The sequence below is a fragment of the Stenella coeruleoalba genome (assembly GCF_951394435.1).
Source record: "Stenella coeruleoalba genome assembly, chromosome: 13".
Classification (NCBI taxonomy): Eukaryota; Metazoa; Chordata; class Mammalia; order Artiodactyla; family Delphinidae; genus Stenella; species Stenella coeruleoalba.
In genome coordinates this window covers 69165961-69192227 of record NC_137159.1, presented here as the reverse complement: position 1 = coordinate 69192227, position 26267 = coordinate 69165961, and the positions used below count along the sequence as shown (strand labels likewise).

At 47.8% G+C, this 26267-nt stretch overlaps 3 protein-coding genes across 4 annotated transcripts; 1 reads left to right on the top strand and 2 right to left on the bottom strand.

Moving 5' to 3' along the window:
• Positions 1-5: 5 nt before the first annotated feature.
• Positions 6-3829, bottom strand: PREB (prolactin regulatory element binding). 2 transcript variants are annotated; one of them, XM_079940758.1, is made up of 9 exons: positions 3474-3829; positions 2748-2940; positions 2340-2557; positions 2071-2151; positions 1847-1971; positions 1476-1649; positions 1277-1349; positions 925-1084; positions 8-749 (listed from the first exon to the last, which is right to left on the bottom strand). In XM_079940758.1, the coding sequence occupies exons 1-9, from the start codon at positions 3606-3608 to the stop codon at positions 655-657; spliced, it is 1254 nt and encodes a 417-aa protein (XP_079796884.1). In that variant the 5' UTR covers positions 3609-3829; the 3' UTR covers positions 8-654. The 2 variants fall into 2 exon arrangements, with proteins under 2 accessions (XP_079796885.1, XP_079796884.1); XM_079940759.1 differs by lacking the exon at positions 925-1084 and having other exon boundaries at positions 6-749.
• A 1269-nt stretch (positions 3830-5098) lies between these two features.
• On the bottom strand, positions 5099-6064 carry PRR30 (proline rich 30; the record flags this gene model as incomplete). The annotated part of the gene is made up of 1 exon (XM_079940895.1): positions 5099-6064. One exon carries the CDS (start codon positions 6062-6064, stop codon positions 5099-5101), a length of 966 nt encoding a protein of 321 aa, XP_079797021.1.
• Positions 6065-21992: 15928 nt separating this feature from the next.
• TCF23 (transcription factor 23) lies at positions 21993-26063 on the top strand. The gene is made up of 3 exons (XM_079940136.1): positions 21993-22326; positions 23032-23274; positions 25149-26063. The coding sequence occupies exons 1-3, from the start codon at positions 22105-22107 to the stop codon at positions 25326-25328; spliced, it is 645 nt and encodes a 214-aa protein (XP_079796262.1). The 5' UTR covers positions 21993-22104; the 3' UTR covers positions 25329-26063.
• Positions 26064-26267: the final 204 nt, after the last annotated feature.

Below are 26267 nucleotides of genomic sequence, written 5' to 3'. Positions count from 1 at the left end.
GGAGCCTCAGTTCAGGCTTCGCTTGTTTATTAAATATCAACTTTTCCTGCCTAATGCGCTGAAGTTCATTTTCCCTTTTCTCAAGGCTAGGGTAGACTGTCCAGGAATTTACTGCATATTTGGCCTGGCTGGCTTGGAGCTACCCAGCTGAACCCCAAGATGACTGCCTGGTTCTTCCTTTCGCCCCTTCCTTCTCTAATACCAAGTCCCAGGCCAGTGCTTTTCCCAGCAAATGCCAGGAGCTCATGTGAAGAGCAACTGGCCACGAGGCTGTAAGGGGAGGGGAAGAAAACGACTGTTTCTGCAGGAAGGAGAGCAGTGCCTCCAGGTTCTTGGGCATCTTCACATATTTCTGGAGAAAGGACAAGCTCAACTATGGAGCCTCTGGTAGGCAGAGGGAAGGAGACAGGTGGTGTGGCCTGGCCTTCAGACACCACTGTCCTGGGCGGATCCACAGATGACGAATACAAGGCTCCCAGGACTCAGTGTCACACAGGGCCACAGCCAAGCTTTCACTGGAAAGGGCAGGCGTTGCCCATTAGTCTCATCAGAGGCAACCTCAGCTGTGGACCCAGATGGAGCGAGCAGTGGTAGGCCCACACTGGTCTAGAAGGTGGCAGTGTCCAGGCCCCTGGCTCCCTGGGAGCAGGGAGGCTAAAGAAAAGCTGGAAAGGCCCTCTGGAGCAGCAGGATGGTCACAACGATAAGCCCGACACACAGCAGCAGCAGCAGCCATATAGGAACACTCCCTGCAAGGGGAGAAGGGAAGGAGTCAGGAGGCAAAGGAGCATCACAGCCCAGAGAACAGAACCATTCAAGAAGGGGGTAGTGGCTACAGATAAGCATCCCATTCTCCAGGAGGCAAGTTTTCGCTACAGCGAAAGCTGGGGTGGTTCCCCCACTGCACCCACCCCAGTGACTCACGTCGTGAGGGCAGCAGGTGTAGCTGGCAACGGCTATCAACAGCCACAGAAAACAGAGCAGTTTCCTGGGACCCAAGGAGCTCTGGACCACGACCCTTCTCAGGTAGAAAGGCCACATCCGTCACCACGATGCCATGGGCCTCCTTCATGTAGTACAGGCGCTGGGGACAGGAGGAAAACTAGTGAGGGAAGGCCCAACTGGGAACATTCCTTCCGGAAAACACGGCCTCTGCCCCCAGAAGACTTTCCCGCTACAGGCTGGGCCAGACTCCTTCCTGCACACTCAGTGCAGAAGCAGGCCTAGAATCCCCACCCCAAAAGCCCTCAGGGCTGTGCCCACCTCCACTCATTACCTGGAGAGAGAAAGCTATGTAGATGGCAACAGAGCCAGTGACCGTGCCCAGGCCTAGGAAGGTGCCCGATTCACTGCAACAAACAATAAAATGCTCACTGTCCTGGAGTCTGTGCCGCAACAACAGTCCTCAGGGACTCACGTCTCCCTGAGCTCCCCCTGGTCCCCCCATACCCAGCCAAGCCACCACTGTCTCACACCTGACGCTAAGGCACGAGATGACTTCATGGCCACAGGACTTGGTCCGAAGGGGCAAGAACGTGGAGCCATCCCAGGCCGTGAGGTAGCAGGGCGGGGGCTGGCGCAGACGCTTGTGGGGAATCTGCACCGTGAAGAGTCGCAGCCCAGCAGGCTGGTCTGGAACCTGCCCAAACCTGGGGGCCGGGCGAGAAGCTGTTCAGCTCCTGGGGCCTGCCCAACCCTCCTCAGAGGTGTGTGCCCTCCTGCACCCTGGTGAGGCCTAGGGTAACACCCGACAGGGCTCCGACCCTCCCCAGCTTCCCCCCAGTCTCCTCCCACTCCCCCACATCTAGGCTGTGCCTCCTTCAGCCACCCTCTGGGGTCTCCACACCTGCAGGCCTGGTAGCGGTAAGGCGTGTTAGAAAAGGTGGGTCCGTTCTCTTGCCAGTGCAGCTGTGTCACCAGCTGATCCTTCTGCCACACGGAGGCCTTAAGGTCCCAGCCCACAGTTACCAACTAGTCAGGAATCAAGATTCCAAGGATGGACGGTTAGGGGATCCACTTGCTGGGCAAGCAGCATAATCACCTACTTCCTCCGCCCTCTCAACTCCTCACCTTGCCATCAGGCCCCAAAGCCAGGTCCTCAATCTCCCCTTCGTGGGCTCTGAACTCCAGAACTTTCTCCAAGGTGGGTACCTGCAGCCAAACCACCAGCACAGTTAGCCTAGGTACCCGGCAAGAGCGCAACGATACTCCCCCTCTTCTCTACCAATGGCCGCGCAGTGCAGGCTTCACTCGCAAGTTCCCCAGAACCCATGTTCAGCTTCTCACAATTCTGGCCTTGCTGCTACTGACACTCATCCTCTAACCTCCCAAAACCACACCTTCCAGACACGAACGTAGCCATCTGTCCCTCCAGTGGCAAGCAGGGTACTATCATGGTTGAAGCATACAACTTTCTGCAGTGGATCAGTGCTGAAGTCTGTCTGCACCGCCTGCAAATTCTCTACGCTGAATTCTATCTCCTCCTGGTGGGTTTCAGCTCCAGACTTCTCTGCTGGGGCAGCCCCTTTCCTTTGTCGAGGCCCCTGCTCCTTGGAACCTGCAACACAAACAGCCTGCCAGGTTCCAGGTTTCTCAAGTAAGTAGTACTGGCCCCCTCTCTAGTGGTGAACATCGAACTTCTCGCCTGCTACCATAACCCCACTTCCAGCCCCACTTCATCAGAGACCGAGATGAGAGAGATCTTACTTATTTAACCCTCCTCCCAAACCTAGAGAGGGGGCTCTCACCTGCCTTCCCTGCCTTGTTTTTGCTCTTCTGCTGATGGATCTGGAAGCGCAGGAGCTGACAGTGGGCATCCTGCCCCGCTGCAAGGATGTTACCAGCCAGCGCCAAGTTCATGGTGGCCCGTGTCTCTGTGTCATGGGAGTGTAGTAAGGAGGCGCTAAGGCGCCCATTAATCTGCTCCAGTTGCAGAAAGTGCTGTGGGAGAGGGAACCAGGGTGAGGTTCAGAGAGCACCTCAAGGGCAAACTTACATCCTATAGTCTGATGCTCTACCCCTTTGCTAACTACACTTTCTAGTTTAAAAGACTTTTTGCAACCTTTTTTCTTTTTTGAGCCTCACGAATCTGTACAGCAAGCAAGGCTCTAGTTTGCAGATCAAGAAGAATGATGAAACCCTAGCTTCTATTTCACTCGCCGCTGCTATTAGTCTGGCAGACAAGTCTATGTGGTCCCCCTGGAAAAAGCCAGGATAAGACCCCTGGTGCTAATCCTGAGGTCGAACTGAAGCGTTCGTGCCTAGGTAGCGCCGTGTGCAGTTTTCACTTTACCTTAGGAGCCTCTCAACTGACCGGTGAGTTCTCGATTGAAATTCGCGCCGGGACGCCCGGCATGCCGGGGTTCCCACCCGGGAGGGGCCGGGTCCGAAGCAGGGGTGCGGCCCGCCCCCAGACCCTCCCAGAATCGCCCTCAGCCCGTGGCGCGACCCGGCCCCAGGAGCACTGTACTCACCACGCCGTTCTTTATGCCGGTCTTGGCGGCGCCTCCTCCGCCCGCAGCGATGAGCAGCCCAGCGCTGGGGTCGACCTGAAGCGCGTACAACGGGAACGGGGCCCGGTACAGCTCTGGCGCCCGGCGCCGACCCATCCCGCTCGCCCAGCGCTTCACTGTCTGCGCCGAGGCACCGGGGACATACCGCCCGGCCTTCGACTGCTGCTACGGTCGCTGTTGACTTTGGTCCGGTCGCCGCCGGGAGGACTCCAAACCCCTCTCACAGCCGCCGGGTTGCAGAAACTGTAACTACACACAAGGCTCCCTACCGCTGCCGCGGGCCGCCTAACCCGGTCTCGCAGACGCGCAAGGCGCAGGCGCACCGAGCCCGCTCTCCTCACGCAGGCTCAGAGCCGCCAATACGCGTCAGCACTAGCCGGCCGCGGGCAGGCGGAGCCCCACCTCCAGGATGCCGGTCTCCGCCCGCTTGTGAAGGCAGACTCCGCCATCTTTTTGCGGGGCTTTGGGGGCGCGCACCGGCTTCAAGGAAATGTCTTGATCTGCAGTAGCGGGGTGGGTGGGGGGTGGGGACGGGGTGTGCCAATAAAGGTTAAGGGAGGTTAATAAGCCTTTAATAAAGAAATCCGTGGATCAGGACTGTCCACACTTCAGGAGTGATACGCAGACTCGTCGAGCGCAGCCTTTACGTTTACCCAAGAGAAGAAGTGATTTATCCAAGGTCTGCCTCGCACCCCACCCTCCTGAGGGGGCCCTTGGATTTCTGATCTCCAACGTGAGGACCCCGTGTTTCTCTGCAGTGAACGCTAGGCTTGCCCTTGCCTGCAAGGAGACATGTCCTGCTGCTCCCCTGGCCTTGTCAGCATGAGTCCTTTTAATCTAAGGTGCAGCCAGAGGAAGGGGCCCAGTGGCTTCGTCTCTGGGGATGCCATTACCTGTCCCAACAAATCGAATTAAATGGGTGAAGGGCCTGGCAGAGCCCTCTGCACATCTCAGGTGCTCAGGGCTTATGGGTCCCTTGCCCTCCTCAGATATATGGCACTCACTCTCCTTGGTCATTCTGTTTCCTTTGACTCTCCTCCACCCCTTGTTGGGTTCTGGTCACCCTGAAGGTACAGCCACCCCCAGGATCTGCTCAGCAAGACACAAACACAAGTTTTGCAGGGTCAGGCTTTATTGGATACACCGAAGGCTGAGTGGGGCCTTGGGTGCCCTTGGTCCTCTTCAGCCAGGAGAAAGCAGACTCCACAAGGGGCTCCCAGGGTTCAGGGCTGGAGAACATAGCTGACCTCCAGCCAGCCAGCCCTTCAGAGTGTCTCGGGGGCCCCCTGAGATCTGGGGCCGGGCAGGGATGGTGGGGTTCGGAGGAGGTGCTCCAGGGAGCCTCCGTGGCTCTAGAGTGGTGACTTTCGGAGAATGGGCTCTGGAGAGGCAGGCCTCTTTGAGGCAGAGGAATGTCTGGGCTTCAGGGAGACAGTGGCCTGTTTTGGTGCCTGAGTCTGAGACCCTGACCAGCACATGGAGTTTGGTGACTGAGGGCCTACAGACCTGAGGCTCCCGTTCTGGGAGGGGTTGCCTGGGCCTAGATCTGCCTGGGCCTGAGCTGCTGGGGCTTGAGATGCCTGGGCTTAACACCCACGGGCCTGAGCGGCCTCTCCCTGAGGCCCTACTTCCTCCGGCCTTCTTTCTCGCAACAGATGCAAGGCCCTGGCCTGGCCCCGAGGCAGGCGGAGGCCAAAGCCAATGCCGATGCGCAGTGGTCCGGATTCCTGGCCCTGCGCACAGGGCAGTAGCTGGAGGAAAGCAAGTAGCCTGGGTCCAGTCCTGTACCTGGGGATAGGGCAAGAGGGGCTGCGGGGCCGGAGACATACCAGACAGACAGGATACTCCACGACCGGGGACTTGCCGGTTTTGCCTTGCCACAGGCACTGCAAAAGCCGTAGCCGCAGGTCGTGGGCTATACGGCGTTGCCCCAGATGAACCACGAGGGCCTGGACCAGGGCTCCCGGGTCCCTGAACTCTGCAGGGTCCCTCTCGCTTGCCACGCAGCCCCCCTCCCCCACAGGGGACCCGGTGTTCCTGTGCTGCTGCGAGTGCCATGTCCGGCTGTTAGAGTGAACCCCACGAGAGGGTAGACTGGGGCTTGGGGAGGTGAGAGTGGAGCTAGGTACGTCTTCGGGGTGGGAAGGAGACTGGCAACATGAGCTCAGGAGAGAGGAGTTCTGTGGCTGAGAGAGAGAAGAGGAGTGAGTGAGAGTAGGAGATGGGTATAGCCAGTGGGAGGGCGAGGAAGAACGTGGTGCAGAGACAGAGAGGCAATTCTGATGAAAGAAAGAAGGGGAACTTGGGAGATAAGAAGAGTAGGGATGTAGGACAAAGTCTGAATTTGAGTCAGAAGAGTAGAAATGGGAGCCTGCAGAGTGGGACCATGGGGGAGGAGAGCAAGGTGGGTGGGTGGGACGGAGTGATTGTTGGGGAGGTTGAGGTCGAAGGTTGCAGGGAAGGGAGTCCACAATTTTTGAGGGGCCCCGAGGGGGGCGCCCAGGGGGTGCTGCGTTCTGTAGCAGCACTTGGTCCTTGTTTTGAGGCAACATTGCCTTGAATCCAGAGGAGAATGGAGTGTCAAGCCCACAGATTAGAGACCTGGCAGCGGCAGGACCAGCATCTCTGGGGCCAGAAGTGGCCGAGAAATCAAGGCCTTCTGTGCACAGAATGTGGCTCCAGCCTGGTGTTGGTAGGACTGTTGGTGGCAAGCCAAGGAGACACCCAGCCCTGAAGCACCAGCTTCTCTGGGTGTTCAGACGGGAGTTTGGCTCTAAACTTGCCTTCTCACTTCTTTGCAGTGGGCCAATGATGAGGGATGGAGGGGATGGAGAATCAGGACTGACTCTTGGGAGCTGAACGACAGCAGAAGTTATCTGGGTGGGCCAGGGAGGAAGACACAGCCCATAGGATCTGTAGAGAAAGAAACAGAGCCCAAGATATTGGGAGGCTGGGTCCATTTCTGGTTCTAACTTATGTACCATGCAGGCTGGTTCACCAAGGCCCTAGATCCATGTCACCCTGGGGTCAGAAGAGCTGGCAAAAAGCTCCAGAGAAGGTAAGAGCTAAGGAGGAGAGGAGTAGGGAAGGAGGGGAGGATGGATAGGATGGAGTTAGAGGAGGGGGCTTGGGAGATGGGGACTGAGATGGGACTAGGAAATGAGGGTGTTCTGGTGCTGTGAGCTCTTACCAATGAGGGTTCCTCTGGGCTGTGTTTCTCAAGGCACTTCACTGATGTGGGACCTGGGAGAGAGAGGAACAGAGTCAACAAATGGTGGGTACGCCCCTCTCTGCCCCCAGCGTCTGTCACCCAAAACTCACTCTGACCAAGAGTTCTGTCTGAGCCTTGCCCTCGGTCCTCCTTCAGCCAGGCGGAGGTCTTCTGTTACCAGGTTTTTGTTCTCCTAAACCTGAATCAGTGATTCTGCAAGCATCCTGGTTTCCTGGCACTCTGGTTGCCCTAATCCCAGTCTTCCCTAACGCTGATGTCCTCTGGCTCAGTCTGGCCCCAGCCACGATGGCTTTTCACGCTCAGTAGCAGTAGTAGCAGTGGGGCTAGCTGGTGAAAACCTCTGGGAGGTGGGCACTTTGTCCCAGCAGCCCTCGGGAGCTGGGAGCTGGGAGCCCCTTTTCCTGGGGCAGTTGTCCCTGGCATCTAGTGCCTATGTCACAGAGGTCGGGGGCTGACATCATAGACTCTCCTCCTCAAGGCTCTAGGACCTTCTCTCAGAGATCATCCACAGGCTGGCCCTTGACAAAACTGAAGCAAGCAAAATTCCCTGGGGCCTTCAGTCTCTCCTTCAGGGCCCAGCCCCCACCTCTGCTCTCTGCCCATATATTTACAGTTCCCACCACCTCCTCCATCCAGGCTTCTCCCCAGCTGTACAGCCTAGAGCCTCCCTTCAACTTCTTGTTTTCTTTGCTTTCTGAGCAGTGGTTCATGCTCCACACCTTTTCCCCCCTTGGGATAATGCTTATATGTTTGCTTTTTTTTTTTAATCAGTTATGTTCTATAATTTTTTAGCTTTACTGAGGTATAATTCACAACTAAAATTGTAACACCTTCGAAGTGTACATAGTAAATTCTCCCTTACTCCACCTTTTCGTTCTATCCAGGCTTTCCATGAATTGGACAAGGCCCACCCTTGGAAGGGCAATCTGCTTGCTCAGTCTACTGATTCAGATGTAATCTCATCTAGAAACACCCTCGCAGACACACCCAGAATAATGTTTAACCAAATATCGGGGCACCCCTTGGCCCAGTTGACACATAAAATTAACCGTCACAGTATATAAGTGAAAGATGAGATGCCTTTCCAAGGGTCTATGATGCCTAGATTAAAGGAGGCTTTGCTCATATCAATATTTCCAATTGTCTCCTTTTTTTGGTGCCCTGGAGTTTTTTTCACCCCACGACTAGTCATCATAATAAAATTAGGACTGAGTAAGATGTACGGTTAGTATAAAGTGAGAGAAGGGTTCTTATGAAGAGGTGAGTGGTGGGAAAGCAGAACCAGGCAAAACCTCAGTCATATCAGTTTTAGGAAGGAGCGAATATGGAGGCTGAGGTCAAGCCTTAGGGACTGAGGGCTTCCTGGGATGCCAGACTTTCAGCGCTAAACCCAAAACAGTCCTAGATAAACCAAAACTAAACCCTAGAACTTGAGTCCTCTTGGAAAAGATTCATGTTCCCCTAAGGTATGAGGATCCCCGTTTAAAGGTTACTGTTCTAAAAAAAATTTCTATAGTAACTTCAATTTACACTAACCACTCTCTCCCTTATTTTGTGTTAATTACTATATGCTTAGTAAAACTCTACTGACCAAGCAAATGGAAATACTCTAAGCATTTGGCATCCAAGTTGGAAACATGATATTTTAATGCAGTTGTTTTCTTGTTTGCTAGTTGTTTCCTATTGTAGATGTTATTTAACACACACTTTAACCACCCCCCACTACTCCAACGGTGGGCAAGAACACTGTGTTCAATTTCTTTCAAATGCTCTATAGCGTGCTCTTTCCAGAAATCCACCAATGTTTGTTGAGAGGATGAATGAATGAGTAAATTGATAGTTATCTAAGAAAATTTGACCTTTGCACTTTGCTTTTTCTTTTCCTTTCTTTTCTGTTTGGGCCCTACATTATTGCATGGTAGGAAGTGGAAGGAAGGGGCTGCTTACAGAACCACCTGAGTATTCTTGGAGAAATCATGATTATGAGAGAGGTGTCAGAAAACAGAGATAGGTAAATATTCAAAAAGGGAAAAATGATAAATTCTAGAATCTCAAATCAGTCAGTTTCTAGTTGCTTGCCAGGAAAATTTTAAACTGAATTATTGACAGAATGTATATAAGCTCTTAGAAAGGAAATGGATGATCACAATGGCCAGAGTGGGTTCAAGTAAAACAATTTGTAGAGAACATACAGCCGTCCGGAAGTGGCATATATACCATGTCATCAGGGAAGGCAGTTATACCTTTCACTTTCTAGGATAAGAAGTGTGCTCTTGACCATGCCAACTAAAACACACAGCCTGAGATAAGTGCCAGAATGCCAATTTGTAAATTTACCCTAGGGACTTCCCTGGTGGTCCAGTGGTTAAGAATCCGCCTTCCAATGCAGGGGACTTGGGTTCCATCCCTGGTCGGGGAACTAAGATTCCACATGCCGCGGGGCAACTAAGCCCGTGTGCCACAACTACTGAGCCCGCGCACTGCAACTAGAGAGCCCACGCACCACAGCTAGAGAGTCTGCACGCCACGACTAGAGAGAAGCCTGTGCACTGCAACGAAAAGCCTGCGTGCAGCAACTAAGACCCGATGCAGCCAAATAAATAAATATTTAAATATATATATATATATAAAAAAAATAAATTTACCCTAAAAATGTAGCTCACACGGACAGGAAATAATTAGCATATTCTCTCTCTATAGTCTATTTGGGAAGTTAAAATGTAATCAGAATCCACAAAATTGGTTTACCATGAGAAATCATAGTTGCAGGGATTGACTTACTGCTTTCAACATCAGCAATATTCTCAAATCATGTAGACAGAACTGCCTGGGGGTCAGAAATGCTTGTTTCAGAACAAGGGAAGTTGGGCAAACTAATAAATTGATTGCCTGATAGCACGAAGCTAAGAGGTTAGTTTCATGCATCTCAGTAGAAATACTCAAAGCCTGTTGGGTAAAGCTCTATCTTTTCTGACCAATGCTGGGAGGAGTATTATCAGGTTTGTTTCTGTGACTCTTCTTTTCTTACTCTTCCAAAGTTGATGGACACATTCTCTCAAACTAGCTACTATGAAGACTTGCTAGATGGGAATTGAAATGTGCACACCTGTGTTCTGACCCACTGTGAGTTGCTTTTGCAGTTCAGCAGTGCAATTTGCCTTATCCTCAAGTGCTTGTTTGTATCTAAATATAGTCCTTAAGTACTTACCACATAAAATTTCCCACATTACTCTTACTTCCTACTTTGTAAATGAGTTTTCAAAGGAATTATAATAATCCCCATGTATATTGATTTCATCAAGGTTTTGACAGAGTGTTGTGGTGGAAAAATGTGAGCCAGCCAGTTGAACCATTATTGCTTTTTTGCCTTTTAACTCTTCTGGTTCTTTGAAGTATACAAATAATGCACAAATAAATTCATTATACAAAATCCTAACAATACATACGTATACAGAGTAAAATTTAAAAGTTGTCCTTGACACTCTTCCTATTTTGACTCTCTCCAGGGATGTCCACTGTTTGTCCTCTACTTTTGTATATATATAATATTTGAGTTTATTAATTATAATTCAATATCTCTGCTTATGTATCTCTGTTTAATCTATCAGTTTCTGAAAGAGGTGTGTTAAAATCAACTATTAATTGTTGATTTATATATTTCTTCTCGCATTTCTGTTAGCTGTTGGTTGATGGATTTTTGAGGCTGTGTTAATAGGTGCAAAAACATAGTTATAACGATTAAGTCTTCTTGTTCTGTTGTTCCTCTTATCATTTAGCAAATCACACAACCCAGCTTTCTTCTCCGGAAGTTGGAAAATGAACATTAGGGCAAAACTGAAGAAATGAGAAGGAAGAAAATAAAAATGATAAGGCTAAAAATTAGTGAAATGGAGACTTTAAAAGAACAGGGATTCACACTCACTAGGATGGCAACTATAAAACAAAAACAAGACAGAAAACGATAAGTGTTGCAGAGGATGAGGAGAAATTGGAACTCTTGTGCACTGCTGGTCGTAATGTAAAGTGGTGTAGTTACTATGAAAAACAGTATAGCAGTTCCTTGAAAAATTAAAAATAGAATTATCGTATGATCCAGCAAATTCATTTCTGGGTATATACCCGAAAAAATCAAAAGCAGGACCTCAGAGAGATATTTGTACAACTAATGTTCATAGCAGCATTATTCACAGTAGCCCAAAGGTGGAAATTACCCAAGTAACCAATCGATTGATGAATGGATAAACCAAATGTGATAAATACATACGATGGAATATTGTTTCACAAAAATGACAAATACCGTATGATTCTACTCATATGAGGTACTTAGAATAGCCAAATTCTTAGAGACAGAAAGTTCAGGGGTGCTGGGGTAGGGGAAATAGGGAGTTATTGTTTAACAAGTATGGAATTTCGGTTTTGCAATATGGAAAATGTTCTGTGGATGGATGGCACTGATGTTTGCACAACAGTGTGAATATACTTAATGCCACTGAACTGTATACTTAAAAATGGTACATTTTCATCATAATTTTTAATAAATAAATAATTTTTAAAGACGCAGAATATTAAAAAAAAACAAAGGCTAATAATCTAGGCATATTTCTGGCAACACTGATCAAGGACAAAAAAACAGGTGGGTGCAAATAAAATACAGAACAAAAAAGGGGAAAATATCTAGAGACATAATGGAGATTGAAAAATAATAAAAGGGGGCTTCCATCTGGGGCTGGAAGTAGTGACACTTCCAGGGCGTTCCTATAGCACTTGAGGCACTAGGAGAAAGGAGAAGCATGAGTGACTGTTCCAAAAGGAGAGGGAGAAGCCTGCTCTTCTTGTCCCCTCCCACTGGCCCCATGGTCACTCAGATGGATCCTGAGCTTACCAAGTACTTCTTTTTCAAATGGACCTCAAACAGTATCCAAGAGGTCACTGTTCCAGATGTAGATGACAACTCCTGGGAGATGGAGCTCAAGTTCTAGGTTGAAGATGATCCTACCCTACATCCACTTCCTCTCCACATCTCTGTGGACAGAGCCAATACCCATGGAACCATGCAGGGGCTTCTTCTTTCACCTGAAATAGTGGGGGCTGATGATGCGCTGAAACAAAACCCAGGAGGAAGAGAATTTGTCATTAGTACTAGAGGCCAAGGAGCCACGAGGCCCAACTTCCATTAGTTAGACCAGTTCCTGGGACCCTACCTATGTCCTACTTAAGAAATAGATGTCCCAGACCAACTTCAAAGGAGAACGCATGACAGAAGCTCTGTCTTCACCCATCTGCTGCCTGTGTTCTCCATGAAGCCCACTTGGACTAATGTGGCAGAACCTGCCCTGCTATATCCATGGCCTGGCTGCCGGGGATGAAGCCCAAGACTGGGACAAAGTTGTACTTCACATGGCTGTCCACACACATGCATGCAGGTGGTCCCGTAGCAGCAGAGGTAGCCAGGCACAGCATGAACCTTTGCTGTGCCCTATAGATGAGTCTCAGCACTCAGAACCGTAGCTGCCTTCAAGATAAGGTTGCTGAGGCCCAGTCTGCCTGCTCTGCTGCCTGGTAGGAAACTTGTGCAAGATGTTAGAGCACTAGAAATGGCCCCTGTACCCTTTGGCCTGGGAAGCACCACCCCTGTACATCAGTCTTACCCTGTCTGGGTTCACCACCTGGGGCTTTGTGGGCACTGTCTTTCACTGTGTAAGTTTTCCTTTCTACTCTAGCATCCCTGCTGAGGATGCCACCCTGAGGTGAAAGTCCGAGAAGTCCCAGGTTAAACTGGCCATGACTTTGCACTCCTGAGGACTGAGCATGTAGGTAGAGGAGCTCCCTGAGGGTGTCCAGGTCACCTAACTCTGAGAATGCCCTTGGGCACAAGAAGATCTCTTTCCACGTGGCTGCAAGTGTGGATTTATCTTTTTCTTCCTTCCTACTCTGTGTCCTGGCTCAGAAAAGTTGGAGCCAGATTGCCCTCCTTCCCTGATAGGTAAGTTCCTACAGAAGGAAAGCGATCATACCCATTTACCATCTGGCAAGGGCTTCCATGGGTTCCCCTAGAAGTCTGGCTTTGGCATTGACCTGATTACATTTCAGATGGGCTCTGAATGGAAGCTTCCGGAGAGGCCTACCTTAACAAAAACTGAATTCATTCTGAGAAAGACAATATTGAACTGAAAGCCTAAAAATACTTGCCACTCATTATATGAGCCACTTCTCATCTCACAGATGGTTAGAATGCAAGAAACTCTGGAATGCCCAATTTGTCCCCTCACGGTGGTGTTTTCTGTGGGTGACTTTTCAAAACTGGTCTGAGGGTCTTGGGATGGAAGACTCTTAGCTCATCACTTGACTCTTAGCTCATCACTTGAAGTTGGCATCTGATAACTTCGGAGTAGCTACATGTATATGGGAATAACAAAAGACAGTTCTGTTATGTCTGAAAAGTATGCAGTTTTTGCTCTTTCCATCCAAATGCCATTCTTCTCTCTTGAGGGCATGGTGAACAAGTCTGTCAAGATTAGAATGATCTTTGACCCCCAAGAGGATTGCCACAATAGTTTCTTATGATTCTGAATTTCAACAGCAGAAAAGTTCAAGTACAAGGCAGGGTTCTTATGCCCCTTAGAAGGTGTGGCTCTCTCAGGCAGAGCTTGGAGATGTTTCTTGTCAGTCTCATCCTGCGAGTCCTGCCACAGAATGGTTGGCCTGTTGGAGTCATTTGAAATTTGGGTTTTCCCAGAGGCCCAAGGCCTTGTCCATTTTGAGCCAAGTGTTGCTCTTAGACAGGAGAACTGCCTGGCCATTCTCGGAGCTCTGCACTGTTCTCTTCCAAGAGAACTGCCCAGATTTTTGAAAGAAAATTCTTGCTGTATAGGATTTTTGGTTTTTCTCGTTTCCTTGATGACCTATTTCTAAGAGCATTCTGTACATTAAAGTGTTGGAATTCCTAGATGAAATGGATAAATTCATAGAAAAATATAAAATACCAGATATTTATAAGAAGAAATAAGGAAGTAAAATTGAGATGAAAGTTAAAATTTCTTCACCTCTTTACCAAAGAAAACACCCAGGCCCAGTAGTTTTACAAGTAAGTTTTACCAGACTTTCAAGGAAAAGTTAATTTACATCTTATATAAAAAGTTGTTTTAGAAAATAGAAAAAGAAATATAGCCAATATTTTATAATAACTATAAATGGAGTATAAGCTATAAAAATTTCAAATCACTATGTTGTACATGTGAATAATTTATATTATGAATTATTGAATAATTTATATTTGATATAAATATTAATTTAAATATTATAAATATTTATAATATATTATTATATTATAAACAATAATATATTGTAAATCAACTATGTCTCAATTTTTAAAATTAAAAAAATGAAAATAGAAAAAGTGAGGTTGTATGAGGTTGCATTGTATGAGTTTAGTGTAACCTTGACTCGAAATGCAAATAATGATAATTAAAGAAAAGAAAATTATAATCTCATTTCACTTATGAAGTAGTTGTAAAAATTCTAAGTAATGTATTTACTAAATGAGTCAGACGGTGTATTTTTAAAAAATGAATCACATGCAAGTGGGATTTTTTCACAGGAAATCAAGGAAGATTTATCATCAGAAAATCTAATGACATCATTTAGCATATTAATAAGCTGAGGGAGAAAAATCACGATTAATTCATGATTATGCAGGAAAAGGATTTGATAAAGACCTACACTTACTGATGATTTTAAAAACCTCTTAGCAAACGAGGAATAGGGGAGTACTTCCCTAACTTGGTAAATGTCATATGTCAAAAACCTACAGCAAATATTACGTCTAATGAAGAAATATAGATACATTCTACTTAAGATTAGGAGAAGAAAAGGGTGTCCACTATCACTATTTTTTAAAATTTATTTCTTTTTTATTTTTGGCTGTGTTGGGTCTTCCTTGCTGCACGCGGGCTTTCTCTAGTCGTGGTGAGCAAGGGCTACTCTTTGTTGCGGTGCGCGGGCTTCTCATTGTGGTGACTTCTCTTGTTGCAGAGCAAGGGCTCTAGGTGCGTGGGGTTCAGTAGTTGTGGCTCACGGGCTTAGTTGCTCTGCAGCATGTGGGATCTTCCCTGACCTGGGCTCAAACCTGTGTCCCCTGCATTGGCAGGCGGATTCTTAACCACTGCACCACCAGGAAAGTCCCACTATCACTATTTCTGGTTAACAGTATTGGAAGCACTAGTCGATCCTCTAAGGAATGATGAAAAAACAAGTATAAAGATTGGAAAGGAAGAGATAAAATTGTCATTATTTTATCTGCTTAGAAAAACCAATGGAATCAACAGAGTATTAAGACAAATAAGAAAGCCCAGCAAGGTTGCTGGATTCAGGATAAACTTTTAAAATGTAATAATATTTCTGTATAGCAGCCATAATCAGCTAGAAAATATAATAAGAATAAGAGCATTCTCAAGAGCAACAAAAACTATGAACTACTTAGTTGAACAAAACTATTTCACTTAAGCAAGAATACACAGACGATCATACTAAGTGAAGTAAGTCAGAGAAAAACAAATATCACATGATATCACTTATATGTGGAATCTAAAAAATGAGACAGATGAACGTATTTACAAAACAGAAATTGATTCACAGACATAGAAAACAATCTTATGTACCAGAGCAGAAAAAGGAGGGAGAGATAAATTCGGAGTTTGGGAATAACGGATACACACTGCTATATGTAAAATAGATAAACAACAAGGACATACTGTATAGCACAGGGAACTGTATTCAATATCTTGTAATAACTTATAATGGAAAAGAATCTGAAAAAGAATAGTTATATATATATATATATATATGTATGTATAACTGAATCACTTTGCTGTACAACCCAAACTAACACAACATTGTAACTCAACAATGAATCAATTGTTATTGAATCAATACATCAATAAAATTAAAGAAAAAAAGAATACACAGACATTTGTGGAGTAAACTACAAAATTAATAAAGGATATAGAAGATGTTTGAAATAAAATGAGAGGTATTTCATGTTTTTGGAAGGATTGACTTCAAAGTATAAAGATGGCAATCCTCCACAAATTAACCCATAGATTCAATGAAATCCCAATCAGAATATCAGTAGAATTTTTTAGAAACTCAGCAAACCTTCTCTAAAATCTATATAGAAAAATAAGGGTCCAGAAATAACTAAGTCAACCTTGGAAAAATAAAGCATTAAGAGAGGAGTTTTATCTCACCAAGTATTAAGACATGCTACAGAGTCATAATAATAAAGCAGTGTGATGTTGGCCCAAACACAGACAAAAAGATCAGTAGAACAGAGCAGAGAGCTCAGAAAATGACCTATATATAAATACGGGAACTTAGTATGTGGTAAAGTGGGAGCTGCAACAAAACAGGGAGAGGAGGCACTGTTTCATAGATGACGTTGGGGAAACAGTATCCCAATATGGAGAAAACAACAGAATCTCTACCAAGCTCCGTACACAAGGGATGCTCGAATTCATCAGCTGTCAGACAAGGACAATTTAAAACAGCCCTTATAAATAAGATGGCCCTTGACAGCTATTCAACTGTAACACTAGGAATCTGGTTAACACTAGGTAGTGGTGAAGATGTGGGGCTCTAGGGCACATGCAGTGCTGCTGGACGTGCAGACACTGTGGCCATTCTGGATGGCACTCTGGGAGTACCCAGCATTCTGCTCCTGGACATGTGTTTTTAAAAATCTGACATGAGTCCATAAGGAGATATGCGATGGTATTCATGACAGCATTGTTTGGGGCGATAAGGAGTTGGAAACAATCTGGATGTCCATCCCTGGGGCTCTGGGTGGTCAAAATGTGACGGGTGCACACTGTGGAGTATCCTGCAGCAAATTAGAAGCAAAGGACTTAAAAACATAGGATGGAATGGAAGAAGTAACAATGTGATCTGAGACATAAGTACTATTGTATTATATATTTGCAATATAAATGCATTATCATTTTAATGATTTTTAAATCCATTCACTCAGCAATGCACATGGTTCAACGACATGCATTGCATTAGTTATCTATGGCTGCTTACCAGATTACCCCCAAACTTAAACAGCAATCAGCATGTATTATCTCACATGGCTTCTGTGGGTCAGGGATTCTACAGGTTAGAGCAGCTTAGCTGGGTGACTCTGGCTCAGGGCCTCTCATGGGTTGCACGCAAACTGTTGGTCAGGACTGCAGTCATCTAAAGGCTGAACTGCTGCTGGAAGGTCCGTTTCTGAGGTGGTACACATACACACGTGGCTGCTAGTTAGTGCTGGTGTGGTTGATAAGCTTGAGTTCCTCACCACTTGGGCCTCTCCTCAGGGCTACTTGAGTATCTTCATGATTTAACAGCTGGCTTCCCCCAGAGGGAGAGATCCCAGAGAGAGCAAGGAGGAAGCTGCAGTGTCTTTTATAACCTAGTTTCTCAAGTAACGCACTGACATTTCTGCCACATGCTACCTGTTAGAAGCAAGTCCCTACGTCCAGCCCACACTCACGGGGAGGAGGATTATGCGCCACCTTTTTTTTTTTTTAGTTTTTATTGGGGTATAATTGCTTTACAATGGTGTTAGTTTCTGCTTTATAACAAAGTGAATCAACTATACATATACATATATCCCCATATCTCCTCCCTCTTGCGTCTCCCTCCCACCCTCCCTATCCCACCCATCAAGGTGGTCACAAAGCACTGAGCTGATCTCCCTGTGCTATGCAGCTGCTTCCCACTAGCTGTCTATTTTACATGTGGTAGTGTATATATGTCCACGCCACTCTCTCACTTCGTCCCAGCTTACCCTTCCCCCTCCCTGTGCCCTCAAATCCATTCTCTACGTCTGCGTCTTTATTCCTGTCCTGCCCCTAGGTTCTTCATTTTTTTCTTTTTTTAAGATTCCATATATATGTGTTAGCATACTGTATTTGTTTTTCTCTTTCTGACCTACTTCATTCTGCATGACAGACTCTAGGTCCACCCACCTGACTACAAATAACTCAATTTCGTTTCTTTTTATGGCTGAGTAATATGCCATTGTATATATGTGCCACATCTTCTTTATCCATTCATCTATCGATGGACACTTAGGTTGCTTCCATGTCCTGGCTATTGTAAATAGAGCTGCAGTGAACATTGTGGTACATGACTCTTTTTGAATTATGGTTTTCTCAGGATATATGCCCAGTAGTGGGATTGCTGGGTCATAGGGTAGTTCTATTTTTAGTTTTTTAAGGAACCTCCATACTGTTCTCCATAGTGGCTCTATCAATTTACATTCCCACCAACAGTGCAAGAGTGTTCCCTTTTCTCCACACCCTCTCCAGCGTTCATTGTTTGTAAATTTTTTGATGATGGCCATTCTGACAGGTGTGAGGTGATACCTCATTGTAATTTTGATTTGCATTTCTCTAATGATTAGTGATGTTGAGCATCCCTTCATGTGTTTGTTGGCAATCTGTATATCTTCTTTGGAGAAATGTCTATTTAGGTCTTCTGCCCATTTTTGGATTGGGTTGTTTGTTTTTTTGATATTGAACTGCATGAGCTGCTTCTAAGTTTTGGAGATTAATTCTTTGTCAGTTGCTTCATTTGCAAATATTTTCTCCCATTCTGAGGGTTGTCTTTTCATCTTGTTTATGGTTTCCTTTGCTGCGCAAAAGCTTTTAAGTTTGATTAGGTCCCATTTGTTTATTTTTGTTTTTATTTCCATTTCTCTAGGAGGTGGGTCAAAAAGGATCTTGCTGTGATTTATGTCATAGAGTGTTCTGTCTATGTTTTCCTCTAAGAGTTTTATAGTGTCTGGCCTCACATTTAGGTCTTTAATCCATTTTGAGTTTATTTTTGTGTATGGTATTAGGGAGTGTTCTAATTTCATTCTTTTACATGTAACTGTCCAGTTTTCCCAGCACCACTTATTGAAGAGGCTGTCTTTTTCTCCATTGTATATTCTTGCCTCCTTATCAAAAATAAGGTGACCATATGTGTATGGGTTTATCTCTGGGCTTTCTATCCTGTTCCATTGGTCTATAATTCTGTTTTTGTGCCAGTACCATTCTGTCTTGATTACTGTAGCTTTGTAGTATAGTCTGAAGTCTGGAGCCTGATTCCTCCTGCTCCGATTTTTTCCCTCAAAACTGCTTTGGCTATTCGGGGTCTTTTGTATTTCCATACAAATTGTGAACTTTTTTGTTCTAGTTCTGTGAAAAATGCCATTAGTAGTTTGATAGGGATTGCACTGAATCTGTAGATTGCTTTGGGTAGTAGAGTCATTTTCACAATGTTGATTCTTCCAATCCAAGAGCATGGTATATCTCTCCATCTGTTTGTATCATCTTTAATTTCTTTCATCTGTGTATAGGTTTCTGCATACAGGTCTTTTGTCTCCTTAGGTAGGTTCATTCCTAGGTATTTTATTCTTTTTGTTGCAATGGTAAATGGAAGTGTTTCCTTAATTTCTCTTTCAGATTTTTCATCATTAGTGTATAAGAATGCAAGAGATTTCTGTGCATTAATTTTGTATCCTGCTACTTTACGAAATTCATTGATTAGCTCTAGTAGTTTTCTGGTAGCATCTTTAGGATTCTCTATGTAGAGTATCATGTCATCTGCAAACAGTGACAGCTTTACTACTTCTTTTCCGATTTGGATTCATTTTATTTCTTTTTCTTCTCTGATTGCTGTGGCTAAAACTTCCAAAACCATGTTGAATAATAGTGGTGAGAGTGGACAACCTTGTCTTGTTCCTGATCTTAGAGAAAATGATTTCAGTTTTCCACCATTGAGAACGATGTTGGCTGTGGGTTTGTCATATATGGCCTTTATTATGTTGAGGTAAGTTCCCTCTGTGCCTACTTTCTGCAGGGTTTTTATCATAAATGGGTGTTGAATTTTGTTGAAAGGTTTCTCTGCATCTATTGAGATGATCATATGGTTTTTCTCCTTCAGTTTGTTGATATGGTTTATCACATTGATTGATTTGCGTATATTGAAGAGTCCTTGCATTCCTGGGATAAACCCCACTTGATCATGGTGTATGATCCTTTTAATGTGCTGTTAGATTCTGTTTGCTAGTATTTTGTTGAGTATTTTTGCATCTATGTTCGTCAGAGATATTGGCCTGTAGTTTTCTTTCTTTGTGACATCCTTGTCTGGTTTTGGTATCAGGGTGATGGTGGCCTCATAGAATGAGTTTTGGAGTGTTCCTCCCTCTGCTATATTTTGGAAGAGTTTGAGAAGGATAGGTGTTATCTCTTCTCTAAATGTTTGATAGAATTTGCCTGCGAAGCCATCTGGTATGCTCCACCTTTTGAAGTGAGGAGTGTCAAAGAATTTGTGTACATAGTTTAAAACCACCACAAAAAGTAGACATTAAATGAAAGAATATACATTAAACAGTTTGGAATGGCTGCCTATGATAGGGAATAGGATAAAAGGGAACAGATGGAAGGGAGGGAGGGGGGGAAGGAGGGAGAGAGGAAGGCTAACAAGAGGCCCTGCGTGGACCAAAAATGACAGTGTGCACCGAATTCTCTGCATCTGGAGTTAAAAAAAAAAAAAAAAGTAATTCAGTGTGCATCTTTTCAGTCTCCTTTCTATATATTCACATAAGCACAAAAACCTTTATACTTTTTTTTTTTTTTTTTTTTTTGGCCACGCCATGAGGCATGCGGGATTTTAGTTCCCCAGCCAGGGATCAAACCTGTGCCCCTGCAGTCAATGGCAGAGTCCTAAACTGGAAGGGAGGACTGGCAGAAGGGAGTCCGCCAGGGAAGTCCCTAAACCTTGATACTTATAGCTTTTGTTTTTTAGTGTCTTCTTTTAAAATCCTGGCTGGGATCTTATTATACATAGTGACCTACAACTAGGTTTTTTCACTTCACTGTGCATCTTGGAGAGTTTTCCCGTGTCACTATATAGATGTCTGCTTCTTCTTATTACTGCATATCATTCCACAGAATGGATATAGCAAAATCTATTTAATCACTTCCTTATCGATGGACATTCAAGTGAATTTTACTTCTCTTCTGTTTTCCTTTCTCTCTGGTTGGCTGAATGTCTGTCTCTGTACATCCACCTTTGTTCCTCTGTCCTCTCTGCACTTTCCCTTTACTTATTTTGTCTCCTCTGGAGTTCAAGATTGGGGGATAAGGGACGTGCAATGACTCTGCTGCAGGCAGGGGTGGTAACCTGAGGGCAGGCAGGGCCGACTGTGGCAGGCTTGCTATTCCTTCGGCCTGCCTCCTCCTAACTAGCGGAATGGAGGATCTCATGCAGCTCAGTAAACATCCTGGTCCTTGCCTTCAAAGACCTCGCGCCTAGCAGGGGAACAGACATGTGAGTAACCCACCCAAGGCAGAACGGTGTAGGGTGAGGAGCAGCCTTCCATGTCTCCCTGACTGCCTGGGCTTTCGTCCACCACCATCACTTACTAGATGTTTGGCACCGGGCAAGTTATTTCACTTCCTGATACCTCAGCATTCCCATCTGCAAAATGATGATGTGAGAGTCTTTTTTCTTAAGACGTTGATCTGAGAAATAAGATAATACATGTAAAGTACTTAGCACAGTGCTTGGCATGTACTGATCTAGAACACTGAACTCTTAGGAAGCTAGCCAGGGTGTGGTTGTGTATAGAATGGGGTACCAATAAAACAGGGAGACGTGGGCTCTGGGTTCTGTGGGGTTGGAAGAAATCCTCACAAATCCTTTGGACATAACCCAAAGGATGGGCAGCTTTTCCCGGGGCACAGCTGGAGGGAGGTATTCCAGGCGGACAAAAAGGGAAAAGTAAAAGCACTGAGGTGGAAATAAGAGGCACGTTTGGGGTATGGGGAGTAGCGCCCTCTGGCTGGAAGGTCGTTTTCACTGGCAAGGGGAGGAAAGGTCCTTTCAGGGATGAGCACAGCCAGGTTTCTGGCACAGGGAAGGGAGTTCAGGGCCCTTCCATGGACTTAAGCCCCAAAGCGGAAGCTGCAGGTCTATCCCAGGACCACAGTCAGGGTCAGGCCGGGATCCGGGAAAGGAGCTCCCTTCCCACCGTCCTCCTGCCCTCTACAGCAGGGGCCTCCTCCCAGGGCCTGGCCACTCCCCGCATCCAGCACCCCCGCCCTCAGCCGGTTGGGAGGCAGTCAGGAGGCTTTTCGCGGGGGCTGTGCCGGGTGGGCGGTTTTCCCAGAGCAAGGAGTGGAGCAGGACTGAGTTGGCGCTCGCTTCCTCAGATATAGCCGTCGCTGTCTGGATGACCAGCCTGCCCCGCTAGCGTGAGCCTAAGGGCTGCCTCAGGCCCTGTGTTCCGGTCCTGGGGGCTGCAGCATCATACCTCAGGGGTGTGGCATGTCACAGAGAGAGGCCAGAGCGGCACTGGCCATGCCAGGAGTAGGGAAGAGCCCGGCCAAGGCCACACCGAGGTCGCTGGCAGGCACTGACAGGAAGAGGAGCCGCCTGAGCAGGACAGGGCAGGACCTGTGGGAAGAGACCAGCTGGAGCAACCCAAGATGGAGCAGAGCTGCCCCAAGCCCTCGAGGGTCCGGCGCCAGGAGGCTGGCTCGTGGCCGGGTAAGAAAGCCAGGACCTGAAGAGGTAGCTGGGAGAGGCAGGCATGGGAGGGGCTGCGACGTCACCTGTGAGGCAGAGACTCACTCATGGTTACTGTCCTGCCCAAGAGAGGGGACATTGGCCAACTTCCGCTCCAAGGCTCCATGCTTGGGCGGTTGGGGAAATCAGAGCCGGTCTTAACCAGAGCGTGGCTCAGAGAGCTGGCCCAACTCACTTGTCTCAAGGAAACTGAGGCCCGGAGAAGTGACATGTTTCCCAAGGTCCCAGAGCAGCAGTCAGCGACAGGGCCAGCACGCTTTGGTGTCCCTTCCTCTTTACCACAGTTGCCTCTACGTCTCAGGACCTGGCTGGGCCTAGGGTCAGCCCTACAGAGCAGGGCAGGACTGTGTGCTCCCTGTGGGCCCAGGGCATCCTGGTAAGCAGGATTCAGACTGAGGTGTGGATGCGGCAAGGGCCAGGGGGAGGCACAGTGGAGGGTGGGAAAGAGTACAGGACTCAGTTCTGAGCCCAGATGAGGTCTTCTCTCCATTTCCTCTGCCGTAAAGCGGGGCCGGGCTGAGAGCAGACAAAGAGGGGACGAGGCCCTGGGGTCCCTGTCGTTTGGCATGCTACTACTCTGGCAGGAGACCTTGCCCTAGGATGCTCTTAGCAACCAGGGGCAATGGGCGTCCGGTCAGCCCCACTCACCTGGGGTCCTCTGTGCAGAGTGAGGCCAGCCCTGAGAACGCCGCTCGGGAGCGGAGCCGGGTGAGGACCCTGCGCCAGGCCTTCCTGGCCCTGCAGGCCGCTCTGCCTGCCGTGCCGCCCGACACCAAGCTGTCCAAGCTGGACGTGCTGGTGCTGGCCACCAGCTACATAGCCCACCTCACCCGCACACTTGGCCATGAGACGCCCGGCCCCGCCTGGCCGCCCTTCCTGCGTGGACTCCGCTACTTGCACCCTCTCAAGGTAGGTCGCGGGCCCGGGGCCTTGGGGAAGGGGGTTTGGGATGGGGGATACTGGACTTGTCCCCCTGCCCTCGGCAGAGCTGACGCTGGGGCCGGCTGCTTCCTGCTCTCTCATGGGAAGAGCAGCTGAGGCTGGCTCTTGGGACTGGAATGACAATGTTTCTCATGGGATGCAGTGGGAGTGATGATTGGAAATGACTTCATGAGAATATGGTTCCTCCAAGGGGAGGGAAATTCTGAGAGGCCCCAAGACTCCGGGGCACTTAGTGGTAGAGGAGAAAAGGGAGTAGTTTCCAGGGCTGGGGTCTGGGAAAGAAGACACACCTAGGAGATTCCTAGATTCCGAGGGGCACTATGCCACTGTACAGTGCCTTGGTGTCCTTTGGACTTCTGTCTCAGGAGGGATCCCCCTTTGGAGAACAAAGCTCTAAGAAAGTATCACTCTAGAAGCAACCAAGCTGGGTGGGGGCGTGGCAGGGGCTGGGAAAGGGGGAAGGAGGGCTTCCTGCCTGCATCACTTACCACACTGTCACCTACCTTTCCTGAACCTCAGTTTATTATACGGAAAGGGAAGATAACATGAGTCTGACTTTGCTTCCAGCGTATGAAATGAGATCATGAAGGAGAAGTATGATTAACAGTAATCATCATCGCAATAACAGCTAACATTATCTGGGGGCTAAAGTTATGCCCAGAGCTAGACTAAATGCTTTAGTGCATTTTTATCTTTTAATCCGCACAAGAACCAAATGAGGATTAAAAAAAAGAAAATTAAAAAAAAAAAAGAAAAAGAACCACATGAAGATTACTTTACAGATGAGGAAACCGAAGCTTAGGTAGGTTAAGTGGCTGAATGCAGTTCAGGCCCCGGGCTCATAGCCACTAAGCAGGCCCCGGGCGTGGGGCAGAGCACGCTGTAAGTTGCTGACTGGGAGTGTAGCTGTTATAAAGGGTCGTCTTTGCCCTCTGAGGACAGCAACTTTATTTCTATGGAGGATAATTTTCACCATCTCTCTTCCTTCAACGTCCTAGTTCTGAAATGTCTTGAAACTTAAGATATTCTTCTTTCATATAAATACAACTAAAATGCAAGAATTTGAGACATTTCAGATGGGGCAATTCTGAAATGCCAATGGTGGCACCTGGTGCAGTGTCCCCGGGTGGCACAGTTGCTTACTTAGCTGTAAGACGGCGGCCAAGGTGAGACCCTCGCAGGGAGCAGGTGATGCATAAATATGTTGAAGAATGAACAGATGAGAGCCCGGCTAGGTCTAGCACTCTGGCAGCTGCGTGGGGTGGGTTGGCTAGCCAGCAGCAATGGCCCTCAGCCCCCAAGTGGGGGGCTGTCAGGTGGAGGGCAGACCTCAGAGCCAAGTCAACCTGGCCTTTTCTGGGACTGGCCGCGCTCCTGCTGGAAGGATGGACAATCCTGGGAGGTCCCCTGCTTAGGGGGAGGGGGCAGCACTGACATCTCGGGCCACAGGCACTTGGGCCCGGCCGGGACTGGGCAAGAGAAAGGGTCAGGACTGTTCAGTGTCAGGAGGAGCCTGTCCTTGCCCCACGCTGCTGCCCTCCCCACTGCCCAGGCCCTGGCTGCTGTCAGCTCTGCCGCCCGCCTCCCTCCCCACCATCCGGGGCTCCTCTTGGGGCCCTTGCTTTTCTCAGACGGCTCCTCCTGTGCCTCTCGGCCAGGCTCAGGTGGTCAGGAGAATTTGTGAGGCCATGAGTGGTGGTGAGCCTGGGACCGCTGTCGTCGGAGCAGTCGTGGGGACGGGTCTCGGGGAGGGAGGCTAGGGAAGGCCCGGTCTGGGGTGCCGAGGGCTACGAGGGCTGTGCTGGTGAGCATGACCCTCATCCCTTCCCCATGTCTTGCAGAAGTGGCCGATGCGATCGCGTCTCTATGCCGGAGGCCTGGGGTGCTCTGGCCTTGACTCCACCACAGCCGTCACCTCGGGCCAAAGAACAAAGGAGGCAGAGACCGGGACCCAAGTCTCTGGAGAGGCAGACGCTCTTCTTCTCGCCAGGCCGCTCTCACCGGCACCTGGTGACAAGTGATCATCACAGTCGCCCTTTTCTCCCGGACTGTGACTCAAGCTTAGGGACCTGGATTCTCTGCCAGGCCCTGCCTGTCTTCATTCTGCCTCTCACCCATCGATCTGGTTCAGGCTCCACTCCCAGGTTCCAGCACACAGACCAGGCAGAGCAGTGGGCAGCTCTGTGACAGAGAGTACTCAGGAGGACCGGGGAGCAGATCCTCATCTCGTCCCCCACGGGTGATGCCCCAGTGGCTCCCTTGTGGCAGTTACAGGGAAGTGGGCAAGGAAAGGGTCTGACTGAGTTGGAAGTTGAGTTAGGGCTCCGTCCCTTGCTTTTCTCCCCTAAGGTTCCCACAAACCCTCTGGAGATTGCAAGAAGACAGACACTGCTGCACACGCACAGAGGTAGCGGCTGAGGCTGGCAGCAGCTTCAGGTGCTGATGGGAAAGCCAGGGGCCAGACAGGCTCTCGGCAGCTGTGCGTGTGAACAGAGCTGGGCCGGGGTCGCATAGGCAGAGAGGAAACTGAAGAAGGGAACATACTTTGTTATTGCACTGCAAGATGCTTACCCAACATCAGGAATTTAGGAATTTTGTATCTGCATTATGGTCTCTCCAGCTGCCCCTCATCACTACATTTTCTCCCTCTCTGGGCCCTGCACCCTTCCACTCTTCTCTTGTTATGAGTCATATTTACAGGTTAAACCATAAAGCTTACATTGCTTACATTCCAGTATCCAGAGAAACTTTTACGTAGTCCTAGCTGCCTAGTTTGAGATTTTATCCCAGAGGCAGCTCTACCTTAACTGAACCAGGCAGCACCTTAAGCCCTTGCGTTTGAAGGTTTTGCTAGACTCAGTTACATCCTTGAAGGACCTGAGGAGGAGAACGTGTATCTTTTCCAGGGGATAATAATTAAAATCTTCCATTATATTAGAAACCTAATCTCCAGGACAAAC